Consider the following 22,732-nt stretch of genomic DNA (forward strand, 5'->3'; position numbering starts at 1 on the left):
ATGGTAGAGCTGTTGATTCCCTGCATGAGTTTTCCCAGATAACACATGGCCTTTTAAATATTGGTGCACGAGTATTTGTAAAGCATATATTTTCTACAGATAAACTAGGCAAAGAAAGCTTGTTGAACTTTGTAATTTAACTCAACCATTAAAAAAAAAAAATCGAAGTTTCATACAACCTATTTTTAAATTACAAAAGCCAGCGCTGTAATGACAAAAATGACCAGTATGAAAGAGAAATATTATAAACAGCATTTATATACTAGAAATTTGAGGTTCTTATAAAGTGTATTTGTGACAAACATACCCAAATTTGCTTTACCATATCAAAAATGATAGTTTTCCAATAGATATTTGTGATTTTTGCAATATTGTGGTCAATGGGACTGCTCTACAATACACTGCCAGCAGGCAAATGCCTCAACTGTCTGACCCTGGGATCTTCTAAGGTCTACACCCAGGACTGTGTATTACTGTATATATGACCTCTAACGTTCAGTGCTTCTATACAGAGAGAGAAGGTGGAGTAGTCATTATATTCCCACCTTTTCCCTGTAATTCACATCTTTTGGTAGCAGTGTACTCAAATGACTAAAGCATCCTGAAGAACTGAAGCAGCCATAGGAGAACTATCTTATTTTTCTTTGGGTGCATGCCAGTATAAAGGCAGGCAAGAGTAACTGCTAAAGCTGCAGTCTTTTCAGTGGTGGCATGAAAAGTGCCAACGCTATCAATTAAGCAAAGATGGGAATACTGCTCTCCCAGTGCATCAGCTCTGAATATAGCTGCTGTATACTTTACAAATATGAGCAGCTTGCTCTGTTTGGGAGCCTTCTAACTTTCATAAACTAGATGGCTTTACAAACAGGACAAGATGTTGCCGAGGGTCTGGCAATGGAGGGAAATACAGCTGCTATCTGATTGCTGAGCTATAAAAAGAGTTTTCCACATAAATAATCCTCTCCATCTGCATCATGCAATTTAGGGGCGAAACATAAGGCCACCAATTCCGTTCTGCAAAATGCAGGCATCATCTTTATGAATGAATTTCCTACAACGTCTCAGTACTATTTGTTCCTCATAGCACAAGGCCTATAGCTTTTATACCATTACCTGTCTAAAGTCTGCTTGCTCTCCTGAAGTGAATATCAATTTTAAGAGTCAGACAATGATCACAGCAGTGCTTAAAATACACAAAAAGATGCACGGCGAGCATCACAAGCAGGACATTAAAGTGTTCCACAAAAAAACCTATTTTGTCACTAAAAGGGTCTTTCAAAACTCCTACCAGTATGAGACAGAAGACACACGTTTTACTATCAGAACTGTTATCAATGTAAAAGAGGGAATGGAACATCCTTTGTATAGTAAATAATTAGATATTTAATTTCGAAAGCTGCCCACATGGAAAATCTCCTCTGCTTGGAAGGAATTTTCCTGACTCTGCGTGATGTAGTCTCCTTATAAGATTGCTCAAAGCCAAGAATCAGTAGCCGTAATATGAGAATAATTATCGAGAACAAGTTCTGTTTTGTGGAAGAGATCTCTCCAGGATTATCTGTCAGAGGCATCAGACTACTGCATGAAAGCCTGCATAAAACCTCTGAGAGCTTTTAACCCATATTTTTTTATGACTAATGAAAAATATCATTTAGAATTAGACAAAGGAATGACAAATATTTTTTTTTTTTAATGTTATGGAGCTTAGAAAAATACCATAGCGGGTAAACACAATCCTCTTTCCTCACATAGCTTAGGAGGAAGGTAATAGCTGTGTCCCTTGTATGTGTGAATAAAGCAGGCACAACACACATATGGAGCTCCAAAAGATGCAATTAATCAAAACATCTCAAGGTTGCACAGACAAGGTATATTTGCAACCTAGAATGCACAAAGCAGCATCGGTGTTGACAGTGGTTATATTCTGCAGCTTGCTTGGGAAAGCTTCATTTGATCTTAACACAAATTTTGCCGAAGGAGGAAATCTGCTCTAGTAAAGCTGATTTTCATCCAACTCCGATGGAAAACAACTGGAAACTCCATGGTAGCTGAGGGCCTACAATACTCATAATGAGCCACTGATAATCAAATGTAAATGGATGCCCTGTGACTAAAAGCAAGAGAAAACACCCTTTTGCAGTTAACTATAAAACTTATTCTACAATGAATATTTGTCATAATCGAATACTATGCATATGGGTTCCCTAGATTAAATAAAAATATTTCCAGATGAAGGGACAAAATGATACAAAATGTATTTCGCTCCAGTATTTCCACCATACATGAATGGAAAACCAAGGCAACAGTTTCACAGGAGCTGATCCTAACCCCATTAAAAAAAATAAATCTGTAATTAAAAGAAGTAATTGCCACACTACTATAATCACTGCAACCTGTATTCTTCGACAAACAATGCGACCTGATCAAAAAACAGGTTTAAACATGGAAATATCAATTCTCTTCCTCTGCCAAGTGTCTTTTAGAACTACTGTTTTGTTTCTAAAATGGCTGCTGCAGTCTGACTGCTCTCCATATAACCAAATTTCTCCATAATGTATCACCATTTCCCATTAGCGACCAAGTGACCGCTAGCAAAATTGCCAACTGGAATAATGTTTATGCTCCATTACACATTAAGACAGATTGTATTAAGAGTATAACATAAAGCCAGAGTTTATGGTATTCTACCACATTAGAAAGCAAACTGGTAGTTTCTCTCCACAACCAAAGAGAAGCACTACACAGTCTTCTCCAGGAAGACAGTGCCAACTCCTCTTTTGGTACTCAGTGGAATAGCTTTTTGATACACATGAGAGTGAAAACAAATCACAGGTTTTTGTATTTAAGTAGGTCTTTTACGCTACCTGAAGCTCTCCAATTTAGAGTTTAACAAACCGATTTTATTCACATGCAAAACGCTGCCTTCATCCCTTACACTGATCTGCCTCATTTCAGATGTTTCTTTTCAAAATTTAATTTCAATTGATTATTCAACATTTACTTGTCACCAGCGAAGAAAAGAAACTGCCAGAAATCCAGGTATTGAAATTCTAAGTATAGCATAAAAATTAATGCTGTGTGACAGTCATCACAGGATATATTCTCTAAACAAGAAAAGACAGATTTTCCTTATGAAGCAAATGCAACTTGGTTCTTCCTTGTTTGTTTTATTAACTAAAACAGTGGTGTGATTGCCCAGCTGAAGAATTCACTTCATTAATACAATAAGTGGGCTCTGAAAAGACAGATGTGAGAGGGAACTTTTGCATACTTGTTTCCTATGAACTAATGCCCCTGAACTCCTTTCACTGTGATGCAACAGGTACAGGCAGAAGAATTAGTACAAGGAAATGAACTGTAACACAGCTTGCAATGCAACAGCAACAAATACTGGTTTGGGAATATTTGGCCTTATGCTAATAAGTGTCTTTAAAAACATGCTGACCTTATATCCTATGGTTTGACCAAACACGATCACAAACAGGAAGGTTTGGCTCTTTACACATTGTAAACTGTTGTTGAGCTGTATGAACAGATACGTACAGACACACCTCTTCTGCACAGTCCTTTCTGAGAAGCACTATGACAGAAACTGGTGGCCCTTCCAATGCCACCTGTAAAGGTTTGGAAAACTCCTAACAGGAAGAAAAATGTGGTCTCACAGAATGACCGACCTCGAGTACAGTCAGGAAATTAGGGTTACTGCATTTCTTTTCCAATAGAAAGGAGCTGGTTTGGAGGAAATGTCTGGAAGTTTACACAAATAAGCCTCCTAACCTTCCTTTCAGTAAACGTGCTATTGAATGATTTATGAAAAGAAACTTTCCAGGCAGGCAGGCCCAGAATTAGAGATGTGTTTGTACCTTAACTCTCCCTTTAATATATGTATTAGTCAGATTTTAAGTACATCAGCAAAGGTGATCTTAGCACTGGTACAGTATTGATTCATAGCACGTACTGGAAAAGGAGTGTTTGAATGTAATTTCAAGCCTCGTGTCAGAAAGGAACTGCGCAAAAGAGAAAAAGCTAAAGTCATAAGTTTCCCGACCTCCAAGTGCTTGTGTCTGCCAAATATACATTAGCTCAGCTTTTACATTTAATATGAAAAACCTAGAGTCCTGCCAGCACATATTCATTCAGGTCTTAAAACAACTAAGGATAAAACAGTCAAAAGAATGAACTCAGCCTGGTCTTCTGCAAACCGCGCAGCTTCTCTTGCTAGCATTAGAGGCAAAGAGGAACAACCTGGGTTAACATTTGGCTGTTACAATATGAAGCAGATAAACACTTCATTTGCCAATTAAAATTAACATGATCTGCTACAACAAATGTGCTGGCTGCACCTCATCCGGTACCAGTACACCCCCCACCTTTCAGGTGAACTCATTCATCTAAAGCAAATTTGGGGTATTCCAAACCACGCAGAAGAAATGTGAACAACAAGAGTCCCCCAGTGGTAAAAATACCTCAAAGGAAACTTCTCTTCCCAAATACTTACTACACAGTATTTTGGGCAGCTCGCCAAAACCTTGTCTCTGAATAGCTGCAGAGTGATTTAAAGATGTGCTTAATACTTTTGCCTGTCTTTAAAAATAAATAGCTCAAAAGAATACATTTTCTGCACACGTGCGAAGTTAACACCTTTATAAAAACCTTTCTAGCTTTCCTGTTGCAGTCAAATAAATCATTACTAATATGCACAGTAATTTATAGATTTTTATTTAAATACTTTTCTGTTATTGCATCACATCACACAACAAAAAGTCATTACCCAGAATAAGACCACTGCACTCAGCTACAATCTGGGGAGAAGATGATATGTGAAGTATTACTCTGAAATACCAAGGTTTTCTGAGTTTAAACTTATTTCAAAACTTGTAAATCCTTTTAAAATTCTGAAAAACCTAGAGGAAGAGTAAGTAAGAAACCCTAATTCTCTATGACACATTCCTTGAGACTCTCATCTTGTTCAACATGTAGCACTCCTGCTCAGGAACATTATGAATTGTCACCCCAATCTATCAGCGAGACACTGCCATAGAAGTAGTACAGCCTGCTCTGTAGATAGAGGAGCTGTCTGTTACAAGCACTTTGCGCATCTCCCATTCTGATAGCTGCAGTGGGAAGTAACTCTTCTCACCACAGCCAGGTCTAGAATCATTTATTATATTTCCCAGTCTGGCTAAAGGCAGAGACTAGGCACTTTAAGTACTCTACAACCTTGAATATCGACTCTTTACAATGCAATCGAGTCCTTCAATTAGCACATGTTACTGCTCAAGGGGAGATAAATATTAGCTCTATTTGTACTAAAATAATCCATTCCGTAACTTACAAATTGTATTTCTCTTCGCAGTCTAAACCAGATATTGCATAGTGCCTGTGCTACAGAAATCTGAGATTTTTTTTCTCAAGATCCTACTGAGAACAGCTTTAGAGAAGATAATGCTATTTACGAAAACAATTTCTTTTGCCTCCTGTTACTGTCCTAGGTAGTCACTCCTTGATTTTCATTTTATTATGGCTGCTTGTGTAGGATTAAACACATATTTATATCACTGAATTAGTTTAAAATAATGATAAAAATCAGTATGTACAGTTGCAGTGCTAAAAATACAATTCTGAAAGGCAAAATAGAACGTTTCTTGTTTTCTTAGCTTGATAAAGTATTGGTATCTGGAAGATTTTTATGGTGACATTTTCCCTTTAAAGCAAGACTGAAAGTTTGCAACATTTCAATCCTTGACTTGCCACAAGGAAGAAGATACCTCTCTTTTGAATAATCTAAGGAATTTATAAGCTTACCTGCAATTAGCATAAACGAAAGCGAGTATCAGACTGCATAATTATTGCACAGCAATGGAGCACCTAAGCCTTGAAGATGACAACTTCACAAGTGCAACCGTTCTCCATCTTGTTAAGTGAATGACTTAGGTAATTAAGAATGCTGCAGAGTGGCTGCTTGCAGTGGCTATAGCTACAAGTCATCTATGTTTTCAGAAGTATCCCAGTAATGTCAAAGATGCCCAGACACTGACAAATCTTTTTAATTAATAAATATATAAATAAAGCTCACTCATCACAATTATTCAATGTTTATGGCTGTGGTTATGGCGTTAACTATGTCTTTAATATATTGAGAACCTCACCTTTTAATCGTTAGTTTAAATACAGTCCAAGAGGGTAATGACTGAAAGTGTTTATATAGTTGCAGGGTGAACTACACAGGAAAAGCCAGAGGGGAAGGGGTATGTTAAGGGATAGATATCTGAGCTGCAGAAATCACCATATAATTGGCACCTTCTGCAAGGAGGAGAAGGCCTGAGTGGGGAATGAAAAATGACCTACCTTCCCATTTCTAGAACTACTGGAACCCTGCTCTAGCAGCAAATTTATTTGCTCAGCTCTGCCAGGCTGGAGATATTGGAGGGCTGACAATACCATTTTGCCAAAAGCTAAGACATTTGGTACCATTTTTCTTCAAATGGGCTAATTCTAAATTTATTCTCATTTATGCTTTTTAATCTTCCTACGGCTCTTAGAGAAAGGTCAAGGGCATGAAGATAAGATATTTTTAGCTACACAGCAGAAATGTCTTGAAAAGCTAAATGAAGCTCCAAGTCGGATTCAAATACTCACTAAATTAAACCGTATGCCTTCCTCTGTAAACATTAACACAGTTAGAGTTTATACATTCACTTTCTACCCAACCCAGAAGAGGCATTTTTAAACTGTGCAAAAATGTAAACCTTAAACCACCACACCAAACCCCATGTTCAACAGTTCTCACACCAGTTTATAGACAAGATTAAATACACTAACACACCACATTTCTTTGCAAGTTTCCTTTCATTTTCTATTGCAAAGGTGGGACATTTGGCAAGGGGAAGAGACATCTCACACATCAGCAGCCTTGGGGAACGTTTGCTTAGAAACACACAGCTTGACCTCTCAACGGATCAAAGCAGTTTACTTCATCAGGTCATAAGTGTTAGCAACTGCTGCAAGTTTGTTTCTCTATTTCACTATTGAGGAGGCTAAAATTAAGTAAATCTATTATGAGAAGGCACTGAACGCTTTCTCAGTCTATATGGGTTTACTATAGAGCTGTAATTTCCATGACTTTTCATCTGAGAATACTATAGGCAGCTCTGATCTTTGCGATCCTTTAAAGAAATCTGACAAGCAGATTTATCAATTTCTAATAGAATTTCAAATACTGCAGGCACCTCGCTGTCTTCAATCATGTCTTGTTCCATGACTGTGTATGTAGAGGAAAGACATGTTTGTCTGGGTGCTCACAGATAATATGATGTACATTCCCATGGCAATACAAAATGAACAATAAATATGATAATTTACTTCTCTGTCAGGTGCTGACCCTGTAGGTGTGAAGGAAAGCAAGTAAAGCTTCAGGGACAGGGTTTTGATCTGGTATTGTATTTAAATATACTGTAGTTGAAATTTAATTGCACTTAATCTGCTCAATAAAATTATCTTCACTGCTATTAGTATCCCAGCCCTGTGTTATTATATAATCCTAACCTATTTTTAAAACAGACATTTTAATCTGCTGCTTAAGTGTTCATTAATGCAAAGCCACTGCTGTGCAGAATACATTCCACTCTATTAGCAAGTGGCAAGCCTGGAGAAGCCCAGATATTGGGAACTAAATTCTTTGAAACTATTACCAAATGCTACTGTCACCTTTCTTAATTTTGTTTATGACCCTACCACAACAAACATCAGCAAAACTTAGTCCTTAGTCCTAAAAGCAGTCCATCTGCAAAAGAAAATGGCTCTAAAAAGTGCAGTGTCATTTGTAAATGCAAAGTGATACCATCCAAATAGTCAAAAGCAATATATGTGTTCTTATATAAGAGCTTTTGGATGGGTCCTTTCTTGTTTCATTTCTAAATCTGAGTTAAATAATCTTCATGCCAACTACCATAAATGCATTATTATTCCCCATTCTGAGAATCGTGAGATGCTCGATTATCTAATACAACTGTCAGCCATCAACTGTACTTAACTGTATGTAAGTTTCAAGTCCACTGCATGTTTATTTATATCACCAGCATGACACACTAGACACTTTATGAGACCAGAATAAGATGAGATTATGCCACAGTCTAATGCTTAGCGATACAACAGGAACCAAATTTGCTTTTTTAAATCAAGTCAATGTAAGCAAATTGAGTATTAGTTCCTTCTATCTTCTCCACACCCCTGCAGCTCCCAGTGATTTTTTTAACCCATAGGACACGCTCAAACAACTTTGACAGAGGAATTAAGGTCTTAAGATATTTCACGAAAAACTGCAGGTTTAGACCCAAGTGCCTGTTGAGGATAAGGCGGGCACGTCCCTGGCTCCAAGAGATCTGAGAGGGATCCAAAATCCAAGATGTTCTGAGAGGGAACAGGGACCCTCCTGCCATACAGTCCTTCAGCATGTGTATGACACCAAGCCAGCCACAGCATGTGTTGCCCCAGAGAGATGAGACATGGGACAGAAGCGAGGACTAGTCAAGAGATAAAGCAGTACATGTGGAGAGGGCACAGCACAAGGAAAGAATATAAGAGCTTGCTTTGTGCAGAGATCGAGGGCATCCAGGAGATGAAGGATTCTGGTAGGAAACCAGGCTTTATTAGTTCCATTACTCAGGAACAGCTCCTTTTATTAGACCACAATTCAAACTCTTTACAGGGAGGGTAAGAGAATGATTTGAAGAATGCTGGAAAAAGCAGAGTTTAAGGAAAGCTTTCAAGGAACAGACAAGGTGTTGCCTCACCAGAAGTACCAATAAGGGAGAACAGAGAGATATTGGGGGAACAGAGAAAGGAGAGCAGGGTTGGGGGCAGATGCAGACCAGAAAGCAAAGACATCAGAGAGGAGAGCAAAGACAAGCCTGTCATAAAAACTAAAGAGAAAGAAATGTAGTCAGGTTCCCAAGAAGTGAGCAGCTGAGGTGGAAAGCAGAGCTGTTCCATGCTGCAGCGACAGAGAAAGAAACCACTGACATCCTACAGCTAGAGGGGATTTGGTGCAGGAATTATTACCATTCAGTGAGAGAAAAGCCAGCAAAGAAGGGACAGCAGTATATGGAAAAGGTATGCCAAGGCAGGGATGAGTTGCAGTTATCAGCTCAAGGAAGCGACAATGGTTAGCACTAGCCTAACTAGGGTTAAATGTTAAGAAACAGCAGTGGGCTGGAGGCAGTGGGACTAAGGAACAGGTTGAATCATGGTGCTGTCTCGTGCGGAGGAGGAACAGGGAAATGGTGAATTCTGGTTTTGCAGAACTGAGCTTTAGTACTGAATTTAGGGAGCAGAATTTAAAAGGAAGAGAGTGGAAGCTTTTAACACTTCTGAACCTCATCAGCTGCATGACAAAACTTTAATGGGAAGATGCATTTTATGGACACCAGACAGTGATAAAACCGTATAACCAGTGAATGCAGAAATTCATCTTTATTTATGGGTTCCTACTCAAATTGTTTGATATCTTCAAGTCTCTTTACAACCCATCATTTCTGCAAATTTCTATGCAGGAAGCACTATCTCTATGCCATTACACTTTGTGTCATGCATTTCATGTTAAACTTCAGGCTGAGTGCAGATTGCACAGGACAATAGCCTGACACTGATAAAAATTGTCAAAGCATCGTAACGACTAAAGAACTATTCCCAAAATAACTTAATGGTCATAATGCCCTAACTATACTGGCAGCATTGTTGCTGCATTAGTTTCAACCACAGAAAATGCAAGGATAGGAAAATAATACCAAAAACCTAATATAAAATAGATTACAGAATTTGTTTACATAAACAAAAATGGTCACTTTTCTAAAAATCAAAGCTGTGAAGACATTCCTTTCTAAGATTAAAACAATACAATGTACCTTGCACAGTAAGAAATGTTGGATACTAATTTGTGGTAAATTCTGCCTATAATCCAGAAACCCTTATTTCTTTTCATCACACACAAGCATTTTACTCTTAGCATTTTTAACATACTGTCAGCTCCTGACAGATACCACTGGCTCTTCCAAGGATTGTCAAAGTTATCCCTGAGAGTCAACTACAAGCAGGGTTATAAAAACAAAGTTCTGAAATATTTTAACATGTGAAGTGTGCAGATCGCCTGCCATAAACTGCACCTTGCTGCATCACCAAGACACCGCTGCAGGATACGCCTCTTTCAGGCACTGCTCTCTGCATTTCACATGGGGACACAGCTTACAGATGTGGCACCTCAGGAGCCCTCTGATAAAGACTGCCATAGAAATATGCCTTCTCAGCACAGGCTTCTCCTTTGCACCTTTATAACCACCGGAATATTCCTAACAGCATGCTCAGCCCTGCCCCAAAGCTATGCCACATGAGCCACAGGCTTTTTCATTCACAATACCGTGCCTCCAGCAGCCCCATCAGCAGACTGGTTGCGTCCAACTGCTTACCCCTGCCACACAGTACAGATACATAGCTAAACTGTACCTTGGCAAGTTCTGGGTTTCTAAGGTCCCCTGGCAGCCCTTGCCCACTCTTGCTCACCACAGCCTTGAAATGGCAGTACTTCCCCTAGGTAACCATCTTCCCTCCCTCGGTGACTAGTAAGTACCTGGTCTCTCCTCATAATCCCACCAATACCACCAGCAGCACCTGTGTGCTTTTGCTCCTACTTCAGAGGAACTTGTGTGGCACTTACACAAACCATAAGCTGGCCTGCAACAGAAAACAAGGATATACAATATGCTGCTCAAAAGCACATACGCATTTGCTTTTTTGGTATCTGGCCCACCACACTGTAATTGAGGCTTTCCTGCAATGATACAGATTAAAGTGATGGCAATTCCACTCTCCAATGATGCTACTCTAGACAAAGAAGACATGTTTTACTGTATACATTATACATTGTAAGCAAAATGCCTGGCTATCATTATTCAACTGGCCATCTCCCAACACTTTCCTTTGAGGCTTCAGAAGAACTCTTCAAGCTTCCTTCAGAAGTCCTAAATATTCTCTCTCGCTACTCCCAGAATTCAAGGAGACCTTGAACACTCACGCGTAAATGCTTAGTGTTGTATCACCAGGTGCTTCCTCCTTCCAGGGAAGGGATTTCATCTTGTTTCCCACGTTGAAACAGGCTGACAAAGCCTGCCTAGACTACTGAGGCAAACAGAAACTCCACATTTGCTCAAAGCTGTGCATTTTAGATACTTGAGGAACGAAGACCTTCCCTTCTGTTTTACAGATCTTCAGAGAAAGTAGCAAAAAAGTTCCAATAATCTCACCACGGAAATAAATATGGACTAAGCTGAGGGTATTTACACATTCCTATTTGGGGTTTCAACGCCTGTTCATGTTCCTGCCAAAGTTAAAGCATGCAGGCATGGCCTTTATAAGCTTAGTCAATCAGTTACTTCAGTAAGGTACTTAATTCCCCTCTCATAATCAGATCTAGCTTCAAGAAATGCAGAAAACAGGAAATTCAAAGAGCTCCTGCAAGCCAACAGTCACCAAAGTGATTTTCTTTTGCGTGAAGTCCAATCTGATTATGAAAACGCAGGAGTGGAAATCAGCAACTGGTATCTATGCACCCAGATAACTTGTTATCTGACTGGAAGCCAGCCTAGTTGTCTCTGCAAAGAAAATCTGCAGACAGAAATGTCAAAGAACACAAACGCTGTACATGCTCATATTAGACTTATTTTTGTCAAACTATTTTCGGTTTGCTAAATGCAGCTGAAAGAGATGCCTGTGTTGTTCGGGGTTTTTCTTGCGACAGGCAAAGGGCCACAAATTCTCACTGCAGAAAGAAGAGTGAGTGTGGATCTGTTGTTGTAAACCCAGTATTACATATTGGTCCGAAGGCTATTATTTTAATGAATTACCTTACAAAGGAAAATGTAGTTGTGCATGTGACAATCTAGTGCAGGCTAAATTAACAACGTGTTTGTACTCTTCTGTTATCAAAAGGCCCAACCTCATGTCAGAAAACCAGAACTAAGCCAAAAAAAAATTACAACAGGAAACAGAATACATCATAATCAAATAAAAAGATTTTTGATGTGTTATGCTTACTTCCGTGGGAACAGAATCAGATTGCAAGACTCCTATTAACTTAATAAGATCTGGTTTATTGTTTATGAAATTGGTGAATGTGCAAAGTAACTAACATGAAGTATCTATTTTTTTAATGAACTACAATGACATGGGAGGTAAGGGCTGACAAGAGCATTCTAAATAGTCAAGAGAAATCAACACATTTAGTATTTTGCAAATTAAACTGCCTCTGCAGAAACATGGCATCTCAAATATTCTAACAGAAATGTCAGAAAAAAGACATTGTGTTAAATTAGTAAAATATGTGGCATTTGAAGCATACACATACTTAAGAATAGAAGCAGGATTAGAGGCCTCAGGCACTAGGAATTGGGGACGTCATACAGTATTAATTCATGGGAGAAGCCACTAATTTACATGCCATAAACTCCAGAAGGAAAAAGCAGCAAATCTGTTGGCTGTGACAGAGCCTCTAACTTACCTTCTCGATAAACAATTTTAATAATGCTGTATTTGGATTGTACAAAAGAAAAGTAATTTACCAGGTAGGGAAAAAAGAAGCAAATGATAATTAAGTGTCAGGGACCTGCTAACCAGGATGCAGCTCTTAGATTAGCTCAAGAATTGCAAAAATGAATGGGGAAACATTCAATTCCTGATTAAAAGAATTTTGGGGTTATGAAAGTTTGGGCAAAGTTAACTCACTATGACACTATGTCTTCACGTTCTACAGCCCCTCTTTACAGAGGCAGCAGAATGAGAAGGTATGAGGAGCTAGATTATCTTTAAGGTCCCTTCCAACCCAACCCATTCTATGAACCTTTGAACCCTACAGGACCTTAAACATGCAGCACACAGAAACTGTTTCTCTGGGTCTTGAGAATTCATATTGGAAAACCTCTATCTTCCACCTTCGCTGATAGCAACTTTTCCAAAGGAAATATGTGCAAGTCATTCTCTGTGATGTCTCTAACCCATCCCTGGGAAGGATATAATAACAGGGAGGGTCCAGATAGCTGTCAGCAACACACAGAGCAGGTTTTAGGCTTGGGAAAGGGACGTATCCCTTTACAAAAGTCTGCCAAATCTTGAAGCAAGTGTTCTGCATACTGGACTTGATTCTTTTCCAGCATCAACTTTCTGATCTGCGAACGCCTATTATACAGCATGCCTAAAAGACTTTGGAAAGCTACTAATTAACCCGCTCTCCTTCTGAACAACATAAAGATACCAGAGGAAGACCCAGACCATCTTCATAAATCACAGAATCATAGAATAGTTTGGGTTGGAAAGGACCTTAGGATCATCCAGTTCCAACCCCCCTGCCATGGGCAGGGACACCTCACACTAAACCATGTCACCCAAGGCTCTGTCCAACCTGGCCTTGGACACTGCCAGGGACTGAGCATTCCCAACTTCCTCGGGCAACCCATTCCAGTGCCTCACCACCCTCACAGGAAAGAACTTTTTCCTTATATCTAACGTAAAACCTACAGAAAGATGCCTAATTTAAATGCCACCAGCACACACATGCTTATGAGAATTACAGCACTAGCTAACCTTTTATAGACTCAACTTTTTAAATACCAGGAAAAAACATCTTACTGTCCAAAACCATTTGTATTTGCACTTTTAGCTTATTCAGTATGCAAATCGCATGCTAACCTCATGTGCTGTGCTACCCATGTTCTGATGTCGAATGATACACTCCAATGAGCAGCTCTACGTGCTGTGCTGTCTCCTGAACTTGTTTTTAATTAAAAAAATTACCATAAAATACACCCTTTTCTAAATATAAGCTTCCAAATACCTTCTGCAACAGAATATTCCCAGAGTTTCTAAACAGTAAACATCCTCTCGTGAGAATGACAGAATTGGGAAACACTCCTTTTCACATACAACCATATGAGCCAGTTTCTTTCTCCCGTTTGTTAATGATGCACTTTGAAAAACAGTTTACTGTGCTAAAAAGAGATACTGGCAAAATAATTAATTGCTATTTGTCTTGCATTTTAACAATTGGAAGCAAGACATAGCTAGCATCATGTAACTGACCAATTCTCACAGATTACCAGCAAAACCTGTTTCTAAGAAATACTCTGATCTATGCAGGCTGTTCTTAAAGATTACTTCTGAACATACACCCTAAAAGATATTGTAACACATGTAAAAGAAAAAATTATACACAAAGCTGAACAATGGGATAATAAGTCTGTAATTATTAGGCAACTTATACTAGGTTAACTTAAAAGTGAATCCACGGGAGGAGAGCATTATGTCATCCTAGATACTTTGATTTAAATAGTCAATTCTTTTTAACATTAAGTATTCTATTTACACCACTCCATAGATATGGCTTAAGGCATTTTATTCAGCTTTAGTGGCTCTCCATTTTCTGTTGAAATGAACGAGACTTTTCAGAAACACTTATTTTGTATTTATTTCTGCAGGTGCATGAAGCTACAGTTTTTACGCAGGACATTTTATTACTATGTGCCACAGAGGTGACCACTACACTGTATCAGCTGATAGCAAAATAATAAGATCTCTTCCAGTTGTGAGGCTCAATGTCAAATACAATACAAATTCAAGAGGCAAACTACTCCCCAGGTAGTAAAAAAGCTTTAACAAGTGATTAATTCAAGCATCTATCCTTAATCTGATGTGAAATTCACCTGTGAAATCCCATCAACAGATTCTGCACGCACTCTAGTTGTGGCAGAAGTTGATGGTCCTAAAATGTTTTCACCTCTCGTAAGTTATTAAGGTTCAAGCAAAAATGTCTGTTTAAGCAAAATCTTTACATCACAGTAACTGACCCAAACCTGTTACTCTCCAAAACACACACAAGTCCTCAGTAACTTGAAGAGATGCCTACCAGCAAGAAATTCACACCCTTGAGGCAGAAGCACCACATCAGACAGAGTAGCTCTAAAGAAAATCCAAACCTAGACATGCCCAAAACAAAACAAAAGACAGCCCTGTCCTTCAACTGGGAAGACTCACAGTCCCAGATCTGACCATGTGAGGGGTCAGAGGACTGACTTTACAGAAGGAGCTTAATTCTGAACTTAAAGTGTAGACAGAAAGGAAGACCAGACCCTTGAATACTTGGGATACTTTCTCACAAGTAAATCAAAACACTGAACTCACATTGCTATTTTAGCCATCAATTATTTTTTTGTTAGTACCTAAATATATGATACCTTGGGCTTAACAGCCAGTACTATGATACACGATTTTGTGGGTATAGACTTTTCTGTGTTGCTGGACATTGGTTTAAATTTTATATAGAACACTTAGCATGTCCTGGTTCTAGACCAACTACACCACTAGCCCCAGTATAATACAGACCACTTAAAAATATAAAATAAAGCTTTAGTAACACAACTGCATTACTTGCTCTATTATCGTAATGAGAACTAGGGAGAAACTACAAAATCCTCGATTTCTTAAAGCTATGTACACTACAAAAGACTTCAACACACAAACCAGTCATCTTAGCCAATGTTTTTCCTGTTATGTACCACAAAAGACAACTATTGTGATTTTCTATACTGTCTCAAAAATAAAATAAAGATGGCAAAAGCATCACACCTGATATATACCAAGTCACATAGTATCACAGAATGGCCTTTGTGAAAGGGTTCATCACTGCTTTTAATTACACCCAAGTAACTAATGACAGTGAATACTGGAGCAACATCTATAAACACAATGACCATGTTAGCAGAACACCGGTTATGAAATCCCTGCCAACACCACTTGTACAGGGGTTTGGTTTGTTTTAACCATGATACAAAAATATCACCAAGTTCTGCTCTTTGGGGTATTTGCAGAGCCCTGCAAAAAACCCTGTTAATATCAGGCAGCTTCAGAGAATGGAACCTGCAGTAGTAACCATGACGATAAGAAAAATGCTTTTGCTAAATCTTTTTGTTTCAGATTACAGTATTTCCAAATACTGGTGGTTTTCCACTGTATTACAACTTTTGGTTATCGCTCCCTGTGAATCTAGCCCACCAATTCTTGTAAACCTGAAACTTGTGACAAAGGGAACAGCAGCTTGGGGTGCACTAGTAACACAGAATGAGTCCTAACCAGAACACCAGCGTCTTGAGTGACTACAGATAGGATGGACATCACCTGATGGCAACTATGTCTTATTTCATGGTTGCACAGAATAGGTAGGGAAGAAATTTGTACATTTTAAAGATAACTACTTTGCAAGAACATGTGGCATCTAGTAAGAGTAACAGAAAGAATGTCCATAGGGTATTTCTGTGGAGATCATAAAACAGCTGGGGTAGGTCAAAATTAGGCCCTTGGCACACCAACCATAAACTTCAACAAAACTGCCTGGAACTCCTCTGCATTGATTTTGTCTTGGTTTTCTATTAAGTTAGGGGGTTGAAGCAAAAAAATAAGTAAAGATTCTTCAGAAATTAATCTTTGTTCCCTCTTTCTCCATCACACTTGCTCACTAAACCAAGTAATGCTTTTAAGTGATGTGTGTGATTTGGACCTCTCTTCACAGTTTGAAAAGTGACTAAAAAGGCTGATTTTCAAAGGCATTAAGACAGCTAAAGATGCATTAAGTACGTAGATTTTTTAAAACTGCCTGGGCACCTAACACCTATTTAAATCACTTAGTCCTTTCTGAAAGTCCCAGTGGGCAGTTATCTGCATTTTATGTGTCTATATGCCTTTGAAAATCTGTACCATTAGATACTTAACAACCTAAGTCCCCCTGGCTTTTAATGAGACTAAGGGTCCTAAAAAGAATAAGTACTTCTGAAAATTGGTCAAGACACTCTCTCTGCTCTTTTCTTCTTTCTTCTAAAGAGCCATCTACTAATACTTATCCATAGCATGTCAGTTAGCTACAGCTTCAACTGTCAGACTTACACATTATACTGCGCACATTCAGTTTTTTATGGAGCTAAACAAAGGTACTGAGTACAGACTGCATGCTCATAAGACTGACACTCTAAAACAGAAAATTAATTCCAACTGAATTAATAATCCCTCTGAATGCCCCCAAATCATTGTTTTAATAAATATGATCCAAAATCTTTGTAATTTAGTCTAGTAAAAACCAAACAGCAGAGTTTTAAGTACTGAGCAACTTACTCAAACGTCTATAAACAAGTTCTGAAAGACAGCCACACAGGAGCAAAAACTGTTCAGAGACAAACTAGGCAAGGAAGGAAGCTGTGAAGAGGCTCTTTAAACAGGCAGCTCCAGAAAAGAAGAAATTTTAGAATTCAGGCTTTTTTAAACAAAAAATGTACAAAACTATAAAGCATTCCCTTATGCAAACATTTGAAAGCTTTATCTTCTTATCTTCTTTAATGTCAATGGGAGGTAACTTGCTCTGACCACATTCCCCAAAAGGAACTGATTTGTAAATTAGGAACGCAGGGAATCAGATTGCCACCTACAGGAAAATTTAGCATTTATTGTCAGGAATGACTCAAAAAGAATACAAACTGCAATCCTGCCAAACACTCTTTTAGTTATTGTTGCAAAAGCAATTAGTATTTTCTTCTGCACAGCTACATCATGAACTTCCTAAACCCACAACCATTAACACTTCTTTTCATTCAAGAGAGTTTTGCTTGCATGCACCATAGTCCAACTACAAAGCAGCATTGTAATCACCTTTCAGTCAGCGAATTTTAAGTCTGCTTACCTGATACAATTGGTGCTAGCCTGAATATGTCCGATAGCCTGCTGTTAACCGGCTCATAAGGGGAATCTTCAAGCAAGTCATTTCCTAAAGACAAAAAATACTTTGATTTGTTTTCTTAGATGAGAATTCAGGGTAAGATTTTGTTGTTTACTTTTACTCCAAAGTTACTCTGTAACAGCAAAAGGTACCCCCCTTAATCTGTTTATGTGGCTATTTCTCCTCAAAGCATTATCTGTAAAAACACCTGAAAGAAGTTGTTTATCCCTGTCACTATTTTCTCTCCTTCCTCCACGGATAAGGTCATAATTTGCAGAGACAGCCTGTGACATCACAGGGACTATCCCACCTCATGCCAGCAGGAGAGGAGCTGTAGCAAGGATGTTCCTCTTCATCCACTCTAACAGCAAAGCTCTTTTTTTTTTTAGCCCATCTAACAGCTAAAAATGAGCATCTTTGGAATAAACACTCCTAACAAGATGCTGTTGGAAGGGAAACTTTTTATGATACAGAAACGTCCAAGAGCAGTAGGATAATTCATTATGCAGGTTAAAGAAAAAAAATGTATGTATTGACTCATTAAAATGTTCCAGTGGATGACTGCATAAATAAACAGAAAGGGATGACTTCCCCTTTTGCACAAGCAGCTACAGAAAAGAGTTAAATGGGGACCACACTGAAACGAAAGATTTCATCTTCGACTGCAGGGCTAGAGCTAAACAGGGCTAAACATTATGTATCTAATGTAAGGACCTGACTGCTCTCAGTAGACTGTGAGAAATCTGCCAGTGACATCAGGAACAGAAGTCCCCAGTCAATCACTGTCATAACCCTTCTAAGTGGCACTTCTACACACTCACAAACTTCTTTTTTTCTGCCTCAACATGCCCAGGGAATATTGTTAGTAAATGCAGGAAAGGAAATAAACTTCCCCTTAAATCAATGCTCCTCTTCATATTAACTTTCAGCAAAGAGCTAAGAAACCAGTTCCAGTGGTCTTGTTAGGTGAGTCCTAATTAAGGAGTTTAAATATTATTAGGAAAATGTCTCCAAATGACTGTTTTTGTAGCTCTTGCACTTGCCAGTGCCCTTATCTTTTGACTCTGGTTTAGAAAGGTCAGCTGGATCCCCTGGAGGAAACCCTCACTGTGGATTTCCCAACAACAGGAGACGGAGCAGCAGCTGTTCATGAGTCGGATGAAAGGTCCTCAGTTTGCAGCTGAAGAGCACAATGCGAATTACGGGGTCAGACCCTGGGTTTAGCCTCAGTGGCTGTAACTAGCAGTGGATGTGAGCGGCTGCAAAATCACACACTGCATTAGGGGAGTGTAAGGTTTCTGTGTTTTGCAACGTACCCTGTAAGCTCTGGTACATGCTCCAGTAAATGCGCAGGCAGTTTTTCTCCTTCTTCATGCCCCTCTTGCAGCGGCAGTTGTAGAGAGATTTCTGCTTTAGAGCTTCCATGGCGCTTCTGCATTCATCCTTTGCCTCCAGGCCTGTCGCCCGGCTGAAGTTGCTCTCTTTGCCGGCTACACACTGCCTCAGTGTCCTGTATTTAGTACTACAGCTCTGCTCCTTGAGACACTGGTCACTGGCTTTCACGCAGTCCAGGCGGTCCCCTCCAGGCAGCGCGCTCACTTCTGCGGACAGAAGCACATCTAGAGAGAGGGGACACAAACCGAGAAACTCTCACTGAGGGCTGAGGCTGATCTAAGCAGGGCTCCAAAGCAGGTGTCTGGGAAGTACAGGGCACCTCCTCACGCAGCACAAGCAGCCAGCCCCACAGGCAGCACCTTGCAAACCTCCAGGGTTTACCCTACACCAAAAGCACATGGGGCTTTCGAGGTCTTAGATCCACTTTTGTGGGAGCCCAAGGAACCAGGATGTTTTAACCCTGATGGGTGATTTATAAGAAAACACAAAAAGAAAAGAGGATCCACAGGGGTTAATGTGCCTGACAAAACAAGCACTCATTATTCCTTAGACCCACTTTGGTGGAACAAATAACCTTTCCGTTCCAGTGTTTAACCGAGGGGTTAAATATTCAGCCTCACTTTCCACAACAGCTCTGCTGTAATTTCAATTACATCCACAAACAACCCGCTCAGAGAGGCAAGTATCCTCCTCACAGATTGATATTGGCTTCTTTTTGCATCAGTCACTTTTGAAAGGCTGTACACATTTCTGCTTATTCTACATGTATAAAGGTAGAATTTATGACTCCCCCCTCCATTTCTCTCCACGTATGATGCTTTTTCAGGAGAACAAAGCAAACTGCATTAACTCTCTCCTCTCTATCGTGCCCCCTGTCACGCTCTCCCAGACACACACAGAGACAGAAACGCACACATCTCCTGTGGAAAGGAAACCAGTTTGGGCTGCAAACCACTCGCAGCCGGGCAGGCTGCCAGGGTCAGGTGAAGATGTTTCAGTTGGCTCTTGTCGCACACACACACACACACACCCCTCCACAAGCAGCTTTATTAAAATGAAAAGTTTCCTTGTAACTTGCGAGTACCCGATTTAACAAGAGGCTTACGCAGGCGAGTATCTCAGGCTGTAGTCTCCCAGAGCTTAAGCGTAGACTGGGCTAACTGATGCGCGGCAGAGCCATAAAAACTACTGGAAACTTCACTGTTCTGCCTGAACAACAGACTGACAACCGTCAGGCATCCGATCCCATAAACCCCACGCTTTGCTTTATGAAGCGATGTACAGGCAGAAATCAGACGCCAGCAACTTACCCACTAAGGGCAAAGCGAAGTACAAGATAACGAGGAACATCTTGCTGTCTTCGGATGGTTTCCCCAAACAAGCTGATGTGTCACAACAAGGAAGATCAGCATGAAGATATTCCAAAACCGCCGAGGTCCAAAGGTTCCAAGTTCAGATCCATTGAATTAAAGGGAAAGTAGGGAAAAAAACCCAAACCCCAAACCCAACAAAACAACGAAAAAAACCCCACCCCTCTCTCCTCTTCACCGCTCCCAGCACCAGCGGCAGGAGCAGCGACGCGAACGCTGAGCGTTTTCCCTTAGATTTCAGGTCTGAGCAACCTGGAGACACAAGCCCCGACTCCACTGAGAGAGCGGCAGCCGCGCACGCACGGGTATATGTGTGTGCGAGTGAGCAAGCGGCAGCGGGGCAGCCGCGCCGGTCGCCTCCTTGGGTGGGCAGCGCCTGTTCCCAGGGAGGGACCGAAAGCACACGAGGCGGGAGGGGGGGGGTGACGGGGGGACGGGACGAGATCGGCGGCGTCCGTCCGCCCCTGGCCGCGCACCCGGGCCGACCTGCTGGCAGCTCCCGGCTGCGGCTCCTTGGGGCGCCCGAGCCGCCCGCAGGCGATCCGCCGCTCCCACCCTCCCCAGACCGCAACTTTATTTATTCGCGTGCGCCGGGAGGCGGTGCGCGCGGGGGGTGGCGCGCAGCTTGCGCGGTGCGCTCGCCTCCGCCGCCGGGGGAAGGTGCCGCGCTGCCGGCAGTGCTGGGAAAGTTTGGCAGCGGGAACTGGGACGGGAGGCGGCGCAGCGCCGGAGGGGGCGGCTGCTCTGGTTCCGCCGGCCCGGGCGGAGCGGCCGCGCCTGCGGGAGCCCCCGGGCACGGCGCTCCGGGAGCGCTTCCGAGCGGAAGCCGCCGCCAAATAAGCGAGCTGCTGCAGGGGTGGTGGGGCCGGTGCTGCTGCCTGCGCCCGGCGGGGGTGGCTCGGCTTCTCGTCCGCCCAAGAGGGAAGCCCGGGGCGCCCGGCTGCCACCCAGAGGAGCGGAGGGGAGGACCGCACCTCCTGCCTTCCCCCTGCCGCCCTCTTCGGGGGAGGCCCCGCGCCTGCGGAGCGGAGGAAGCGCCGCCCGGGGGAAGGCGGGACCGCGGGTGCGCATCCCCGCCGCGCCGCGCGGTCCTCGGCGCGGGCCATCCGTGGGCCGGGGCCGAGCTGAGTGTATCGGCTTCCACTTGGCTCCTGAATAAACAAAGCGAACATATGTCCCGTACTCGAGACAGATGGTTCCAACAGAGAACTATTTAGTGGTTTTCCCACAGTTGCTACTATGTAGCGCTCCCCTGAAACCCAACAAACGCAATTAGCCTAAAATAGCGTCGGTTTCCAGATTTCCTTGTTTTCATACGCGGAAAATTTTGTTCAGGTGGTTTTATGTTTTAGCTGCAACCCAATAATCATAAAAAGAAAAAAAAAATAGTGTATACATTACTTGGCAATTCTGTCAACGGGCTGTTTGTTCCGTTGACTTAAGGAATTTGCTTCTCCTCACAATAAATTCTGCCTAAAGGAGTTTCCCTCGCCTCATGAGATGGAAGATGATCAGGCTGGCCACTTTTATAGCGAAAACTGGCTGGCAGATGGAGCTAAACTGTTGTAAGGTACTTCACAAACACTTATTTAAAAGCTTAGCATATGCCAGGAGAGACAGAGGATATGACAGCCACCGAACCCGAGTGGAAGCTTTATACTTGTTGTTTATTTGTTTTCCTCTCCTGCCACTTTTTTTCTGAACAGACAGATCTGCATTCCTATCAAAACTAAATCAATAAAACCCTAAACTGTCAGAAGCGCCAGTTCTCTCCATGAAGTCATAGTAGCGATGTCAAATCGCAGCTGATTAAGTCACAAGCATGCCTTGGTGGTTTAATGTGAAGGGGGATATGCTCTTATATCGTCACAAAATCTATTATCTGCTACATGTACAAGGATACAATTGAAGAAACAATGACAAGGACCAGATTTCTAGAATAGGAAGTGCTAAATTGGTGATGGCATTGATGGTTCAAGACACCTTCAGCTTTTGAACTAGCTGGTATATAATGGAGCAGCTTGGCCTCCCAAACACTTCAGTACAAATTGAACTGGGTGATAGAGGCAGGTGATTACTTCTTCACTGATAATTTTGACACCATTATGGCACATGATAAGCTTTGTATATCTGTCCAATGCACAGGTAGTATTATTCTCCTGCTCTTTAC

The 22,732-nt window shown here is 41.1% G+C and overlaps 1 protein-coding gene across 2 annotated transcripts in view; it reads right to left on the bottom strand.

The window, feature by feature from the left end:
* The window catches only part of GFRA1 (GDNF family receptor alpha 1), a 150,838-nt gene extending 129,726 nt beyond the window's left edge, over positions 1-21,112 (bottom strand). The window contains exons 1-3 of one of the 2 annotated variants that reach the window (XM_065672340.1): positions 20,503-21,112; positions 19,114-19,416; positions 17,762-17,845 (exon numbers count right to left, since the gene is read on the bottom strand). In XM_065672340.1, the coding sequence (XP_065528412.1) occupies positions 17,762-17,845; positions 19,114-19,416; positions 20,503-20,542 (427 nt within the window). In that variant the 5' untranslated portion in view covers positions 20,543-21,112. The remainder of the gene's footprint in view (positions 1-17,761; positions 17,846-19,113; positions 19,417-20,502) is intronic. The other variant, XM_065672341.1, reaches the window with a different exon arrangement.
* Between the last annotated feature and the right edge of the window lie 1,620 nt (positions 21,113-22,732).

Source organism: Lathamus discolor, chromosome 3, assembly GCF_037157495.1.
Source record: "Lathamus discolor isolate bLatDis1 chromosome 3, bLatDis1.hap1, whole genome shotgun sequence".
Taxonomy (NCBI): Eukaryota; Metazoa; Chordata; class Aves; order Psittaciformes; family Psittacidae; genus Lathamus; species Lathamus discolor.